This window comes from Coregonus lavaretus (genome assembly GCF_964263955.1).
Source record: "Coregonus lavaretus genome assembly, chromosome: 2".
NCBI classification, from domain to species: Eukaryota; Metazoa; Chordata; class Actinopteri; order Salmoniformes; family Salmonidae; genus Coregonus; species Coregonus lavaretus.
In genome coordinates, this window is record NC_139989.1 from 28,812,826 (window position 1) to 28,829,969 (window position 17,144).

The window sequence follows — 17,144 nt, forward strand, 5'->3', positions numbered from 1 at the left end:
ATAGCCTACAAGCCACTGATGCAGACCTTTTGGAACATCTACATTTTTAATAAATCAATTTAATATAGCCTACATCACAATAAATCAATTATTTATTTTTGACAGGTCTGAAGAAACATGATATGAAGAAAATGTAGTCTATTTTAGAAGAACATAACATACTCTGAGTTGTCCTTTATGTTAGGCTCTGATCTGGCTATGCCATATAAGGCTGTGGGCTACATTTAGTTTATTTAGCAGACAAGATTTGCTTTGAAATCCATGGCATTATTTTATAGTATGAAGAGTACAAATGAACATAGCTGAATAAAATAGAAAGGATATTTTCTCCAAACGATATGAGGGAGTGCGTCTATTGTGTTGCGCTGTTAACAAAGAAACGGGTCCTCTTTATATGATGAATTTAGAGTTATTTATGCAACCTTAGTTGTGATACAAACGTTGGGGGCTATATGTTTAGATTTTTAATACATTCTAAGGCTGCATGATGCGACTCTAATGATTTGAAAAAAGTTGCATGAAAGGCATGAGCTCTGCTTAGTTTTTTGCGCAGGCTGCACACACTTCATCAGTCTCTCTCATTCACAATTTGACAAGCACTTGATAATGCTTTGAATTTCCCCGCGGCATCCACTTTGTGTAGCCGTAATGCCCCCTAACAAAATCCATGCCTTTTGCAGCCGGTGGCCCATGGCCTGAAAATAATAATAATAATGATTCCCTTCTGAAAATTATAATTATAGTTCCCTTCTCCCGGCTGCGTGCTCTGATGCACGTCCTTCTCACAGGCTACAAGTGAAGACCAACACATCGGGGAGATCATTGTATTGATTGCTGTTTTGTTTCACATTGTATTTGATTGTTGTATTACTGTGATCAGGGCACCCTTGAGAATGAGACCCTGGTTTCAATGGGTTTTTCCTGAATAATTAATCAAGAATTTTTTTTCCAAGTTGAACATTAGGCGTGTTTGAACGTAACATGGACATAACGGTAATCTTTATGCTTCTGGGAAACCCAACCCTGACTGTTTGGATCCCCATACATAGCGGCCATTACATGAGGCATATTATCATATTTTGGTTTCAAGATGGGTTTTGCTAGGTTGTATCCTGCTGGACATGCCCCTGTCAGTGTTTTGAGCTGTGTGTTGTCTACAGGAGCTGTCTTTGCTGAGAAATTCAATATTTTCTAACATTGTCTGTTCTTTTGTGTGGTGATGTAGGATGGTGGTGGAGCTGCATAGGAAGGTGTCCAGCCTGATTGAGTTCCTGAAACAGAAGTGGGCCGTCCAGGACCAGCGTGTCGTATCCTTCCACAACACAACAGTCATGTCATGTCCTTTTTATAGCACTTAGACCACAACCTAGCTGGGGAAAAAAATTTGATCTGGTCGAGTATAGAATCGCATGAAATTAGCACCAGACAACCAGCTGGTAAAAAGTCTACAATGAGCTGATCCATAGTACTTCAAGAGATCAACAGATAATATTTAGCCTAGTTGATAATCAATTCCTGGGTCTGGTCTTGTTTTTGTTTCTTTGACTTTGAATCTACCCCTTCTCTGCTGACCCTCCTTGACCGTATTGTGTTCAGCTGAAGAGCCTGCAGGAGCGCGAGGCGTTAGAGGGAACCCAGCAGCACAGTGGTAGAGGCAGCCATGCTCTCCCCTGCAGAGCAGACGAGGACCTGTTCCTGTACCCAGCTGAGACCAGCACCCTGACCGCCCTGCCAAGCGTAGCCCGTGTGGTCCACTCCAAGGCCTCCTGCACCGTCCACTGGCAGGAGAGTGGGAAGCCCCGGCCCGGCCCCAAGGAGCTGATCCCCACCGCCCAGATTCTGGGCATCCAGGGGCCCCCGCTCCTCCTCCTCCCCCGGGGGGGTGTGGCCAAACCTGGACGGGGCGGTGGTGGTGGGGACACACGACGGGTAGGGGGAGAGACCCCCGTATCTACGTCTGAAGGAGGAACGTCTGGAGGAGGAGGAGCAGGGCCAGAGGACAAGAATCTGAACCGGATAACATCTCCTCTTCCTGTACCTCCTCTTCCTCCTCCTTCGTCTTTGCTGCTGTTGTCTACAGCTCAGAAACAGGAGGGTGGTGCAGCCGCGGGGCAGGTGGAAGGGGAGAAAGGGCTTGGGGGAGGACCAGGGGTAGGGGAGGCCTTGGGGTCCAAGGAAGGAGAGAGGGACTCCAATTGTCAGGGCCAGGGGGGCGGTTCTTGCTCTGCTACTGATCCATGCAGGGATGAAGAGCGGACCCCAGGGGTTAATGGCAGTGACAGTGCCTCTCCAGAGAGGAACTCCCTCCCCCTGTTGGACCCCCTGGTTCCCACCACACTTCCACCGGCAACGGTACCACGACAGGTGGAGGACGTCCCTCCAGACCAGGGGCAGGGGAGGGCAGCAGCCTCAGGAAAGGAGGAGTCCGGTGGGGTTGGTGGAGGAGGAGGCAGCACCCCAACCCCGGTGTCGGTCGGTCGGTCGGCCCAGCGGATCTGTGAGGAGGGCTGGAGCTCGCGGGGGTCAGACAGCAACGTGACTCTGGCAGAGCTGTACCTGATGCTGGGGAAACCTGGGAAACTGCAGCTGGAGTACGAGTGGCAGCCGGCTGCTGTTGCAGCCCCGGAGCTGGAGGAGGAGGGGCTACAGGGACCAGGACAGACATGCCCACAGCTACAGTCACCATGCCCCCTGCCCCCACCCTCCACCCACCGCGTCCTGCGCTGTCTGCTCCGACTGGTGTCATCAGAGGTCAACCCCAAACCTGTGAGTCAACACCGCCTAGTGGGGCAAATTCTTCAAAGCCACTGGCCACATTCAAATTCTCTACACTTTGCCCGAAGTGTGCACTCCTGCACTCTCCCTCATGGATTGAAAAGTAATCGACTGGTGTGAGGGTTATGGTGGAAACTCCCTCTAGACATGCTTACACCAAATTTTGTAATGCATGAGGGGGAGGGAACGAGTGCACACTTCTGGAGAAGGGTAGAGAATCGAAATGCAGACACTTTGTAGGAGACTTTGTAAACATATTATGTGATTTCTATAGCTTTAAGTCATTTTGTTTTCTTCTAATGCTCTCTCCCCTCTCCTTTCCTCTCCTCCAGGCCCCAGAGCTGTGCTCCACAGCCACGTCTCCGGTAAAGCCATCCCAGGAGGAACAGTCCCTCACCCCCCCAGGCAAGGCCCTGGCTGTGGGGGTACGGAGCCCCAACTGTGGACGACCGCAGCCCCTGGGGGTCCGAGCGGCAAAACTGATGTTACCAAACACTGGATCCTCCGGTAGCTTACCAAACTCCTCTCACAAGCAAATGCAAACACACACACAACCTACATATATTCTCCAGTAACTCCAAAGTTGTAGGTCAGAGGACCAATACTTGAAGTAGTGTTTCTTTTACCTGTATCTTTGTAAGACATCTCATGTACAACAATACTAATTAACTGTAACCTTGGCTTTGAACCCCTCAGGTCGTAACCTCCCGCGGTCTCTGCTGGTGTCCGGGGGGGACTCAGATGGTGGGGTGTTTGCCGTACCCACCACCCTGCCCCCCAACAGCTCCCGACACTCCCGCATGTTCTCCCCCAACAAGGAGGCCGAGCTCGCCTTCCGACAACAGCTCGACTCCATCAGCGTAAGGACATTTTGCATACTCTCTCTCGCCATCCCCCTTTTCATATCACTCTCCTCCTAGGACCTTTTACATACACCATCCCAAGGATTATTTTGTCTGTCTCAGAAAAATTAACTAGCTGGACTCTCTCCATCCCTTCTAATAATGGTTTCCTTTTCCCTCTTCAGGGATGCAAACTCGTCACTTTTCAGTGATATTCGATATACAGTGCCTTCGGAAAGTATTCAGACCCCTTCACTTTTTCCACATTTTGTTACGTTACAGCCTTATTCTAAAATGGATAAAATTATTATTATTTATTTTTCCTCATCAATCTACACACAATACCCCATAATGACAAGCTATAACAGGCTTTTGGAAATGTTTGCAAATTTATTTGAAATACATAAATAAGGTTTTAGTTTTTTAAGTATTCAGACCCTTTGCTATGAGACTTGGTGCATCCTGTTTCCATTGATCATCCTTGAGATGTTTCTACAACTTGATTGGAGTCCACCTGTGGTAAATTCAATTGATTGGACATGATATGGAAAGGCACACTCCTGTCTATATAAGCTCCCACAGTTGACAGTGCATGTCAGAGCAAAAACCAAGCCATGAGGTCGAAGGAATTACCCGTAGAGCTCCGAGACAGGATTGTGTACAGGCACAGATCTGGGGAAGGGTACCAAAAAATGTCTGCAGCAATGAAGGTCCCCAAGAACACAGTGGCCTCCATCATTCTTAAATGGAAGAAGTTTGGAACCACCAAGACTCTTCCTAGAGCTGGCTGCCCGGCCAAACTGAGCAATCGGGGGAGAAGGGCCTTGGTCAGGGAGTTGACCCAGAACCCGATGGTCACTCTGACAAAGCTCCAGAGTTCATCTGTGGAGATGGGAGAAACTTCCAGAAGGACAACCATCTCTGCAGCACTCCACCAATCAGGCCTTTATGGTAGAGTGGCCAGACGGAAGCCACTCCTCTGTAAAAGGCACATGACAGTCCGCTTGGAGTTTGCCAAAAACCAACTAAAGGACTCTCAGACCATGAGAAACAAGATTATCTGGTCTGATGAAACCAAGATTGAACTCTTTGGCCTGAATGCCAAGCGTCACCTCTGGAGGAAACCGGGCACCGCTCATCACCTGGCCAAAACTATCCCTACGGTGAAGCATGGTGGTGGCAGCATCATGCTGTGGGGATGTTTTTCAGCGGCAGGAACTGGGAGACTAGTCAGGATCGAGGGAAAGATTAACGGCGCAAAGTACAGAGAGATCCTTGATGAAAACCTGCTCCAGAGCGCTCAGGACCTCAGACTGGGGCGAAGGTTCACTTTCCAACAGGACAATGATCCTTAGCACACAGCCAAGACAACGCAGGAGTGGCTTCGGGACAAGTCTCTGAATGTCCTTGAGTGGCCCAGCCAGATCCCGGACTTGAACCCGATTTAAACATCTCTGGAGAGACCTGAAAATAGCTGTGCAGCGACGCTCCTCATCCAACCTGACAGAGCTTGTAAGGATCTGCAGAGAAGAATGGGAGAAACATCCCAATACAGGTGTGCCAAGCTTGTAGCATCATACCCAAGAAGATTCAAGGCTGTAATCGCGGCCAAAGGTGCTTCAACAAAGTACTGAGGAAAGGGTCTGAATACTTATTTTTTTATAAATTTGAAATAAATCTAAAAACCGGTTTTTGCTTTGTCATAATGGGGTATTGTATGTAGATTGATGAGGGGAAAAAACAATTTAATCATTTTTTAGAATACGGCTGTAACGTAACAAAACGGGGTTTGAATACTTTCCGAAGGTACTGTAATTATAGAACTCTTGTGGATTTGTATTAAGAAGCAAAGTGGCGTGGAGAGAGAGCGGAGAGGGCTGACTGAAGGAGCGGTGTAAACTCTAAAAATGGACGTTACACACGGCATATCACATTTAACAAACCAAACATTCAAATACCCTTATAGAAGGTACAGTAAAAACCCAAACCGGTCCGTGCATCAATACCGGAATATAGTAAAATACCGTATACCGCCCAGCCCTAAGAGAGACCTCTGGCTTTCTCATCCAATGGGTTTTGAGAAGGAGAGAGGACGCGAGGAGTGTGCAATTGAGTTTCTCCCACTGTTCATCCAATATCACGTGTGACAGCTGTGAGCAGCCAGCCGCATCCCCTAACCAGCCATTAGCCTACTCAGCTGCTTCTCTCTATCCGTTCTTTCTGCACATCTCCATCAGTTTTCAAATGTTATTTACCGTGATGGCGAGCTGGGGTTTGCAAACATTGATGGGGTTTCTGTTACATTTGTTTAATTATTGGAGCAGGATGAGCGATGTGGATACATATCTTTTTATTATGCTTGTAAGAACAAGCAGGCCAGTCTGACTTTGCTGTCATGCAGCCTCTGAGGAAAAACAGAGTACAGTGACAGTCATGCTTGTGTCTTTACAAAAGTTTAAATCAGAAGTTTCTAGCCTAAACCCCTTTCTACCGCGAATTGGTGCACATGTTACGTAATTCTATAAACCATGTTGTGGGCCATTTTAAACTAATTGTGGGCCGCAAGTGTTTGGTTTGATAACAAATGAACTTGTTTAGTAATGTTACCTGGCTAGCTAGAAAACAACATGGTACATTGGCTATGCACACATTTGGATGGCACAGAAAAAAGGGATAGATAGCCTACTCAAAGAGATGCTTCAAAGGTAGGATGCATATGCCTAATCAATTCATTCTAAGCTAAATCTGAATAGAAAATCTATCTTTTTCGGGTGTTCCTTAAATTCTGTTTGGTGCCTAACTTTTGGTAGCCGTATGTGGGAGGGAGAAAGAGGGAGCGAGAGGAGGTGTGTGTGTGGGAGGGAGGGAGGGTTTAGGCTATATGTGGAAAATTGTCTGAAGAGTAGGCTAAAGATGACCCCTAACCCTAGTGTAACCCTTACTGCCACAATGAAAATGCAGATCATTATACATTTATATTTCTTACTACATTCCTCCTGCCCAATCACAGGTAGGCCTTTGGATATGCGCAAATCAGCTATTTTCTGCAGTAGCCTTTTCTATTATACAGTATAAAGTGTGAAATGTAATCCAATGTGTTGTATTGAGTAGAGGTGTGAATGTCAGGGACAGGTTTTTGTGCAGCACCCGTGTAGAACGTATAGAAAATGGGAACGGGCTACCTGGTGCCTGGCAAACCCCGTGGTATCACGATTCTACTCGGTATCGTGATACTTGGCCTGGTATCCTATTGTTGGTGTTGTGACAACCTCATTCTGAAAAAGGCACATTTTCTTGCAGTTCAGATTTTTTTTTAACTTTTTGGGCCCTCACCAGTTTGCATCTCTGCCTCTTACAGATGCAGTCAGACATTTTCCTGCCAAAACAAAGGAAAAACAGGAGCCGGCCACTTCGAAAGCCCCTCGTGGTCCAGGTAAGTCTTTAATCTTAGTCCTTTGTTTGGTGTACCTGTTGAATTGACAGTTATTCTTAGGACATCTTGAAATCTGAACAGATTGTTTCAATGTGAAATTGTTGTTTGTTCCTCCTCAGAGAACACTGCTCCCCCGCACCACTGGAGACACTCCTCAACACGTCTGCTCCTTTTCCATCCTCTCCAACTCATCTGCCACAGGTATGCCACCTGTCAACATAACCCATACACCTAGTTACAAAATTATAAATTAATTATAAAACATGCTTTTACTTATATAATCACAAGAAGGAAGGAAGTAGGCATGTTTGAAGTATCGGAACAACACATTATTTTTGTAATTATGCTGCAGGAATAAAAAGCACTGGGGAGCAGTAATATTCTGTGATCAAGCCCAAATATGTTTTATCCAACTATCTGAACAGTGCTAGAAATACTCAACCACACTCACCTCCATAGTTTGGACTTGACTGACTTTTTCTTCTTACTGGCTCCCCTTCAGGAACAGGCTCCTTCCGGCCAATCCAGCCCCGTCTCTCTGCCTCCACCCGTCCCCTCCTCCCCAGAACTCTGCCCATCACCTCTAGCCCTGGGATGTCCAGTCAGCTCTCCAGTACGTACCTCTTCTCTCTACCTGTTCAGGACCTGAAACTAACTTTTTGGTCCACCAGACACTGTGGCAGGTAGACTTAAAAATCTAACAGCCACTCAGATTTTTTACCAGCCCTCAAAAAATTGGACACCAAAATTACACAAAACTATTAAAATAAAACAGATGAGCATGCTTTGTGATGTTTCTAAAACAATAAATGTATTACTATTAAGAAGTAATGTGGTATATTGCTTAATTTCTTTTCATTGTTTTTTACCGGAGTCTTTTAACCAAAATATCACAGATGAGACAAAAAATGTCACCAGCCCCTTTAAGAGGTGGAGGTTACATTTACATTTACATTTTAGTCATTTAGCAGACGCTCTTATCCAGAGCGACTTACAGTTAGTGAATACATATTTTTTTATACTGGCCCCCCGTGGGAATCGAACCCACAACCCTGGCGTTGCAAACACCATGCTCTATCAACTGAGCTACATCCCTGCCGGCCATTCCCTCCCCTACCCTGGACGACGCTGGGCCAATTGTGCGCCGCCCATGAGTCTCCCGGTCGCGGCCGGCTGCGACAGAGCCTGGATTCGAACCAGGATCTCTAGTGGCACAGTTAGCACTGCGATGCAGTGCCTTAGACCACTGCGCCACTCAGGTTACCATGGTAATGTGACTCATGTTTGTGCCTGTGAGATTAAGCGAGTCTGAGTAGTAGTCTTGTAGTTCATCCCGCCCGCTTTTCATACTGCACCCACTGGCTTTCTATCTGACTCCCACCTGCTACCAGAAGAACTGGTCCCGAACCCAACCGCAGTCCTGCAATGTTATTTTAGGCATATGTGACACCCTCATTTGCCAGCCATGGTCCCAGTAATTTTGCGCCCTATAGGCAATATCAAAAAGCGCAAAAATAACCTAAAAGATAGATTAAAGTAAGATTATCATGTGGCCCATTATATTAGGGTATCGGTATTACTGGGCTATATCAGCCAATATGCTAGACGTCGTTTGAAGAGAGCAGAGTTGGAGAGACTTGCGTTTTCTCTTGAGCTATGTTTTATAGCCTACCTTTCAGGAGTGGGACGATTTTCAGACTGATCAAATACGGGTGATCAATACATATTTCTAGGCAATGCCGTAAACTATATCCTAATCATATTTAGGAAGTACATTTCCTTGGAACGATAACTGCCCCGTGCTTCTCCACTCATGCATAGGCTATAGCCTACTCTATTTAATTGAGACCACACTCGCACCTGATCTCTCAGATATGGCTACTGAACTTGAAGCAGCAAGAATGATGACAGCGGACACTTGCACTTTCTCTTGAGCTACGTTTTGCATATAGGATATAGCCCACCTTTTTTAGGAGGACGATTTGCAGGCAGAGACAATAAATGAGTAATCAATATTTATTGAAAATGAAAGGGCGCAATGCTTGCTCACCATGGTAGCTTGTGCGCGTGTTGCGCCTTTTTTCCTTTTCAAGGATCACATTTATTTTATTGCACCTCAATTTATGTTGGTTGAGCGCCCTCCATTTTTTCATTATCAATATGTATTTAGACACTGTAGTAAACTATAGTCTAATCATATTTAAGTTAATTTCCTTGGAAAATTAACTACTCTATTTCAATGAGACCACACATATACTAGGCACACTTGATCTCGCACACCCAACTAGGAGAGGAAGGCTACTGAAGTTGAAGCAGTGAATTCTGAGCGTGTGAATAATGCGACAAAGATGAGCTTTTAATACAATAGGTAGGCTAACATATCCAAAACAGAAAGACGGGACCCCCAAAATATTTTTGTCCCAAAGTCGTGTGTATGACTGCCCACTACCTGAAAACAGCTTTGTAGTGAATTTACATGAATAATACAAAAAAAGAGCCATGAAAAATGCAGACCGCGCAGCAATGATCTGTCGGACCCGCAGCTCTCTACCGCGTCGTCTTCTCTTCCATACCAGTTGAAACTCAAACATTGAGAAACAACTTAGCTTGTGAACAAAACAATGTAAATAGCCAAGAAACACAAGGACAAAGTCTCACTTGAGTAGACTTTAGTTTCAAGTAAATTAGGCTAGTGTTGCTGCGCTATACAGGATTCGTAGTTCTTTGACTTTGTGCGATTTAAATTTACCAGCTAAGAAACAAAATGGCAGAAATACTTTGAAAACAGCTACTGTAGCATTTACACTATATATATATATATATACAAAAGTATGTGGATACCCCTTCAAATTGGTGGATTTGACTATTTCAGCCACACCCATTGCTGACAGGTGTATAAAATCGAGCACACAGCCATGCAATCTCCATAGACAAACATTGGCAGTAGAATGGCCTTACTGAAGAGCTCAGTGACTTTCAACGTGGCACTGTCATAGGATGCCACCTTTTCCAACAAGTCAGTTTGTCAAATTTCTGCCCTGCTAGAGCTGCAAATGTAAGTGCTGTTATTGTGAAGTGGGAACGTCTAATTGCAACAACGGCTCAGCCGCGAAGTGGTAGGCGCCAGAAGCTCAGAGAACGGGACTGCCGAGTGCTGAAGCGCATACTGCGTAAAAATCGTCTGTCCTCGGTTGCAACACTCACTACCGAGTTCCAAACTGCCTCTGGAAGCAACATCAGCACAAGAACTGTTCGTTGGGAGCTTCATGAAATGGGTTTCTGTGGCCAAGCAGCCGCGCACACAAGCCTAAGATCACCATGTGCAATGCCAAGCGTCGGCTGGAGTGGTGTAAAGCTCGCCGCCATTGGACTCTAGAGCAGTGGAAACGCATTCTCTGGAGAGATGAAGCACACTTCTGGGTTTGGCGGATGCCAGGAGAACGCTACCTGCCCGAATGCATAGTGCCAACTGTAGTTTGGTGGAGGAGGAATAATGGTCTGGGGCTGTTTTTCATGGTTCTAGGCTAGGCACCTTAGTTCCAGTGAAGGGAAATCTTAACGCTACAGCATACAATGACATTCTAGACGATTCTGTGCTTCCAACTTTGTGGCAACAGTTTGGGGAAGGCCCTTTCCTGTTTCAGCATGACCATGCTCCCCTGCAGAAAGCGAGGTCCATACAGAAATTATTTGTCGAGATCGGTGTGGAAGAACTTGACTGGCCTGCACAGAGCCCAGACCTCAACCCTCAACCTCAAAGCAAGTCCCCGCAGCAATGTTCCAACATCTAGTGGAAAGCCTTCCCAGAAGAGTGGAGGCTGTTATAGCAGCAAAGGGGGATGAACTCCATATTAATGCCCATGATTTTAGAATGAGATGTTAGACGAGCAGGTGTCCACATACATTTGGTAATGTAGTGTATATTGCTATAAATGTGATCATACTTGGTTATTTGTATTCACAAATGCGAGTGAAATTCTTGCACTGTGGAGCCCTGACCACCCACCAACGTGGCTGGTGAAATAGACCTCTTACCCGCCAATGCCAAAATCTACTCTCATTTGGCAGGTGGTGGGTGTTCGGTTTAGACCCTGGTTTTGTTTGGTTTGTTTTTCTCTCCTCTTCTCTTCTCTTTCACCTTTTTAGACATTTTCTTATTTTAAGGCCCACCTAGGCCAGGCCCACTGATGCTGGAAATTAGCGCAAGCTAAAGCGTGATGGTGCAATTCATCTATAATCGGACTCTTGACAATTCAATGTGTGATGATTCTATATTTTTCCATCCAGGTGCCATTGACCTGGCAGCCAAGTCAGCAGGCATCATCCCAGGCAGCCCCTGTCGGGAGCTGGAGGCCCCCAGTCCAGACGGAAGGCCCCTCATTTCAACCTCTCACCCTGGAGTGGTGCATGATGGTCCTGGTCCTCCCCAGACACCGCTCCTCCAGCAGGCCTCCTCTGAGGTGAGTGGAACACTGAAAGAAGAAGGGAAAGAGAAACGGTGATAGAGAGAAAGATCTAAAAGACAACAGACCCTATGTATACCTGGGTCGTGTTCAAAAGGCCGGACACTGTTTTCATAGAGGGAGGTGCTACAGGATTTTCATATATTTTTCATACATTAATTCTAACCCTACATAATTCTTTCACTAACCCTCCACCAGGTTTCGCTGCAGAACGGCCTCCCCCCTCCGTCTCCAGGAGTGGCAGGTAACTCTCTCCTCTCCCCGCCCAGCATGGCCTCTCTGCTGGACATCTCTCTCCCGGGACCCCCGGAGGAAGCAATGGCTCCTGGAGGGCCACAAACACACATCAGTGACTCAATCATTGAGCTGGCCATCAACTCGGCACACTACGGTAAGGGAAGGGGGCGTTGTTGTGCTTCTATAAAGGGGATTTTGTACTGTTGTTTTTGTAGTGTTGCCTGAATCTGTTTACATCTCTCACTCACATGCTCTCTCTCAGGTGATGAGGCATCCCTCTCGCCTGCCAAGTTGAATGGTAGTGAGTACTCTAAGCTCCTACGCTCTACCTCAGTCAGCCCCTCCAGAGGCTGGATCCCTTCCCCCAGCCACGACCCTCAGTGGTACCCCAACGACTCCACTGACTCTTCATTTGGCTGCCTGCTATGTAAGACAGACACACACACACACACACACTTATATGTATGCACGCACACACACACACGTACAGTATATACGTACACGCAGATGATTTTCAATTGAACTGAACCTGTTGAAGAAGCCAATTGAAGCAGGATTACTCTGAGCCCAGAACCATTCGCTCAACTGAGATATAGCTTTGAATTGTGTTGTCTCAATTTCAAACAACTTCAACTCACTCCCTTCCTCCCCTACCCCCCTCTCTCTCCCCCCCCCACAGCGAGCCTGGTGTCTCCTGATAAGGGCAGACGAAGCTCCCTGACCCCTTCCGGCCCCTCCAGTGGAACAGCCCTCCTCGGACCCAGATTTCTGGACTGCAACTCCCATGATTCCTTTCAGTCCCGCGGCCTGCCAGACGTAGCAGAGGTAAGACCACACCAGTAGGAAGCATATTGCTACACCCCTCCCTTGCACAATTTTCACCTTTTGTTTCCTTACAGTTTAAATCAAATACAGTTTTATTTCTCACATGCGCCGAATACAACCGGTGTAGACCGTATAGTGAAATGCTTACTTACAAGCCCTTAACCAACAATGCAGTTTTAAGAAAAAATAAATAAACTAAAGTAAAAAATAAGAGCAACAATAAATAACAATAACAAGGCTATGTACAGGGGGTAGCGGTACCGAGTCAATGTGCGGGGGTACAGGTTAGTCGAAGTAATTGAGGTAATATGTAGGCGTAAAGTGACTATGCATAGATAATAGATCATAAACAGCGAGTAGCAGCAGCGTAAAGAAAGGGGGTGGTCAATGCAAATAGTCCGGGTAGCCATTTGAGTAGCTGTTCAGCAGTCTTATGGCTTGGGGGTAGAAGCTGTTAAGAAGCCTTTTGGACCTAGACTTGGCGCTCCGGTACTGCTTGCCGTGCGGTAGCAGAGAGAACAGTCTATGACTAGGGTGGCTGGAGCCTTTGGCAATTTTTATTGCCTTCCTCTGACACCGCCTGGTATAGAGGTCCTGGATGGCAGGAAGCTTGGCCCCAGTGATGTACTGGGCCGTACGCACTAACCTCTGTAGCGCCTTGCGGTCGGAGGCCGAGCAGTTGCCATACCAGGAAGTGATGCAACCATTCAGGATGCTGTCAATGTGCAGCTGTATAACTTTTTGAGGATCTGAGGACCCATGCCAAATCTTTTCAGTCTCATGAGGGGGAATAGGCGTTGGCGTGCCCTCTGCACGACTGTCTTGGTGTGTTTGGACCATGATAGTTTGTTGGTGATGTGGACACCAAGGGACTTGAAGCTCTCAACCTGCTCCACTACAGCCCCATCGATGATAATGTGGGCGTGCTCTGCCCTCCTTTTCCTGTAGTCCACGATCATCTCCTTTGTCTTGATCACGTTGAGGGAAAGGTTGTTGTCCTGGCACCACACTTCCAGGTCCCTATAAGCTGTTTCATCGTTGTCGTTATCAGGCCTACCACCGTTGGGTCGTCGGCAAACTTAATGTTGGAGTTGTGCTTGGCTACGCAGTCATGGGTGAACAGGGAGTACAGGAAGGGAATAAGCACGCACCCCTGAGGGGCCCCCGTGTTGAGGATCAGCGTGGCAGATGTGTTGTTGCCTACCCTTACCACCTGGGAGCGGCCCGTCAGGAAGTCCAGGATCCAGTTGCAGAGGGAGGTGTTTAGTCCCAGGGTCCTTAGCGTAGTGATGAGCTTTGAGGGCACTACACTGAGTTGTAGTCAATGAACATACTTTTTATGTAGGTGTTCCTTTTGTCCAGGTGGGAAAGGGTAGTGTATAGTGCAATAGATTGCTTCATCTGTTGGGGCGGTATGCAAATTGGAGTGGGTCTAGGGTTTCTGGGATGATGGTGTTGATGTGAGCCCTGACCAGCCTTTCAAAGCACTTCATGGCTACAGATGTGAGTGCTACGGGTCGGTAGTCATTTAGGCAGGTTACCTTTGGTGTTCTTGGGCACAGGGACTATGGTGGTCTGCTTGAAACATGTAGGTATTACAGACTCGGCCAGGGACAGGTTGAAAATGTCAGTGAAGACACTTGCCAGTTGGTCAGCGCATGCTCGGAGTACACGTCCTGGTAATCCGTCTGGCCCTGTGTCCTTGTGAATGTGGACCTGTTTAAAGGTCTTGCTCACATCGGCTACGGCCAGCGTGATCACACAGTCCTCCGGAACAGCTGGTGCTCTCATGCATGCTTCAGTGTTGCTTGCCTCGAAGTGCGCATAGAAGTAATTTAGCTCATCTGGTAGGCTTGTGTCACTGGGCAGCTCGTTTAGAGTTCGAATGCATTATATTGTAGTATTTTTTTTTAAAGCAACACCAAATTCATAATTTTTGGGTAAATGTATCAAAAACAAGATTCAAATGTTGTTCACCCCCTTGTCAATACTCTGTGGAAGCATGTTCTTCAGTCATTCCGTGACAATCTAATATGTGGTTATCTTCGTCCCTGCAGGTAGACACCCAGCTGGCCTGCATGATGAGTGAGAGCAGCGTGGATTACATCGCCCGCTTCAACGATTTGGCACAGGAGCTTGCCGTCACAGAGCCGCACCTCCCACCACCTTGAGTTTGAATAGACTGGGGGCGGGTTTAAGAAATGTCTGTCACAGAGCTGCCCTTCCCACTCCTTCAGAAGTGCAAGGATGAAGGGGGGTGGAGAAACACTCCTTCCCCTATATAGTTTGTGAAATAAAGTGCAATAACCATGGTCATTGGCCTGAACAGAAAAAGCACTCAGATCTACCTTGGCACAGTCCAACTGGAACAGGTTTAAACTGGTTCTGATGGTTTCAGCTGGTTTTAATGGGTTCTGAAATGGTTTCCTCTGGTTCTGAAGGTCCATGGTCTGGTTTCAACTGGTTCTAAAGGAACGTGGACTAGTTTCAACTGGTTCTGATGGCCTGTGGACCGGTTTCAACTGGTTCTGATGGGTTCGGAACTGGTTTCAGATGGTTCTGACCGGTTTCAACTGGTTCTTATGGCTTCTGACCGGAGTGAACTTGTTCTGACGGGTTCCAGCTGGCTTGTTTGTTTGGACCATTCTGTCTGTTCTGCCTAGCGAGCCTCCCTTCTTTTAAAACACTTAAAAAATTAATCCCATTTACAAAACACAACCTCATGTAAAGAAAAAAACAATGCCATATCTGAACAAAAGACTGGGTCTCTGTCTGTGTATCTTTCCATTTCTCTGTCCTTGTCCTTTTCTCTCCTTCTTCCCTCTGAGAAATATCAAACCGAAGATGTTTGAGTGCAAAATGTAAATGTCAGACAAACTTGAAAATAACTACTGATGAACTTCTGAACTGCTAGTAGCGTTTCCTTCTCCATCTTGTCAGTTTAAGTCGTCCGTGTGAACTAACACATCATTTAATCTGTTGAAACTGAATAAGCCATATGAGTGGAACTGATGTGAATTTGTATCCCAGGCCAAACATACGTGTGTCTGACTGACTGTCTGTGTCCCTCTATCCATATCAAAGCAAAAAGTTTGACACTCCACTTGAACATCTACTCCAACTAACCCAGCTACAGCTGTGTTAGTGTCTGGTTTTTCTTCTCAACCAACGCTTTGAAACTACCTGAAAGCTCATTTCAGTTTTCTGTATCAAAATGTTTTGTAATGTTGCGCCCTACTGAACGCAAACCTTGTGTGCTTTTGTGTAACACCACACCAGGCGCTCCATCCTATGATGCCTGGTTGTCAGTCGAGGGGTGGGTTTTAGAGAGGTCCCCAGCTGACTAAAGGACCAATCATATTATGAGGGGTTTTAGACACAGAAATATGGTCACGTTCCAGGATGACTACGTTGGAGATGTTGCATTGCATCAACCAATGTTTGTGTGCCACGTCATCGACTACGCAGTCCGGCATCAGATTACTAAGGTCGAGATCCAGCCTGACTACATTGCAGCAAATGCCAGAAATGAAGAAGCGTGTTTCCAGGACGAATTGTGTGTCCAAAATGGCACCCTATTTCCTATATAGTGCACTGCTATGTAGGGAATAGGTTGCCAATTTGGACACAGCCAATGCCTAGATGTCAGCTAAGGATTTTGAGATGAGAAATCACATTGACACAATGTTCAAATACTAAATGTCCGATTTTTATTTTATTTTTTAACACACTAAAAGAAATGTTCAAGCTACGAATGTGGATTATGTCTAAAGACTTTTATATAGCGGGTGTCTTTAAATTGGGGCATGGATTCCTTCCTCTTTGTGTGTAACTTTAATCTATAACAATTCCAGTATTCACTGCGCTTTTGTAACATAATACTGTAAATTATTCTTATTTGGACTATTTATTGTTAACAGGTTGAGAAAAAAAAGTGTTTGTTTTACAAGGAGCTATATGTAATATTTTTGCATTGTAATTTCAGAAAAATACCTTTTAATATATCAGCAGTAATAGTGGAGCGTGTTTCACAATGTTTAATAAAAATTAAATGGGCCCACACAAAATTGGTCGTCACTAGTTACTTTAGCCACAAAGTCATAAGGCCCGCCTACTTGACCAATGGGATGAGTGAGTGTGATATGACACGTATGCCGGCTTACGGTTCGCGGGCAATGACCAATCAGATGAGGGGGTGTGTGTATACCGACCGGCTTGCAGGGGAGACGAGTCATGCATTTCTTTTATCTAGTTCCATCAATTATTTTTTTATTAGCTATAATACAACCAACTGTTCTAAATGCAAATGGATAATCGGATGTCTTATTCAAAGTCGGCTTGCAAGCTTATCAAATCAAATCAAATGTTATTGGCCACGTGCCGAATACAACAGGTGCAGACATTACAGTGAAATGCTTACTTACAGCCCTTAACCAACAGTGCATTTCTTTTTAATAAAAAAGTAAAATAAAACAACAAAAAAGTGTTGAGAAAAAAAAAGCAGAAGTAAAATAAAATAACAGTAGGGAGGCTATATATACAGGGGGGTACCGGCTAGTTGAGGTAGTT

General features: G+C 45.9%; 1 protein-coding gene across 1 annotated transcript in view; it reads left to right on the forward strand.

Annotated features, from left to right (window-relative positions):
• LOC311105837 (protein cramped-like) overlaps positions 1–16,775 on the forward strand; it is a 32,118-nt gene extending 15,343 nt beyond the window's left edge. Inside the window, exons 9-20 of the mRNA XM_084148047.1 lie at positions 1,226–1,307; positions 1,597–2,766; positions 3,108–3,282; positions 3,472–3,635; positions 6,976–7,050; positions 7,170–7,251; positions 7,553–7,663; positions 11,338–11,510; positions 11,712–11,904; positions 12,013–12,177; positions 12,430–12,575; positions 14,633–16,775. Of these exons, the coding sequence (XP_084004173.1) occupies positions 1,226–1,307; positions 1,597–2,766; positions 3,108–3,282; positions 3,472–3,635; positions 6,976–7,050; positions 7,170–7,251; positions 7,553–7,663; positions 11,338–11,510; positions 11,712–11,904; positions 12,013–12,177; positions 12,430–12,575; positions 14,633–14,746 (2,650 nt within the window). The 3' untranslated portion in view covers positions 14,747–16,775. The remainder of the gene's footprint in view (positions 1–1,225; positions 1,308–1,596; positions 2,767–3,107; positions 3,283–3,471; positions 3,636–6,975; positions 7,051–7,169; positions 7,252–7,552; positions 7,664–11,337; positions 11,511–11,711; positions 11,905–12,012; positions 12,178–12,429; positions 12,576–14,632) is intronic.
• The last annotated feature ends 369 nt before the right edge of the window (positions 16,776–17,144 follow it).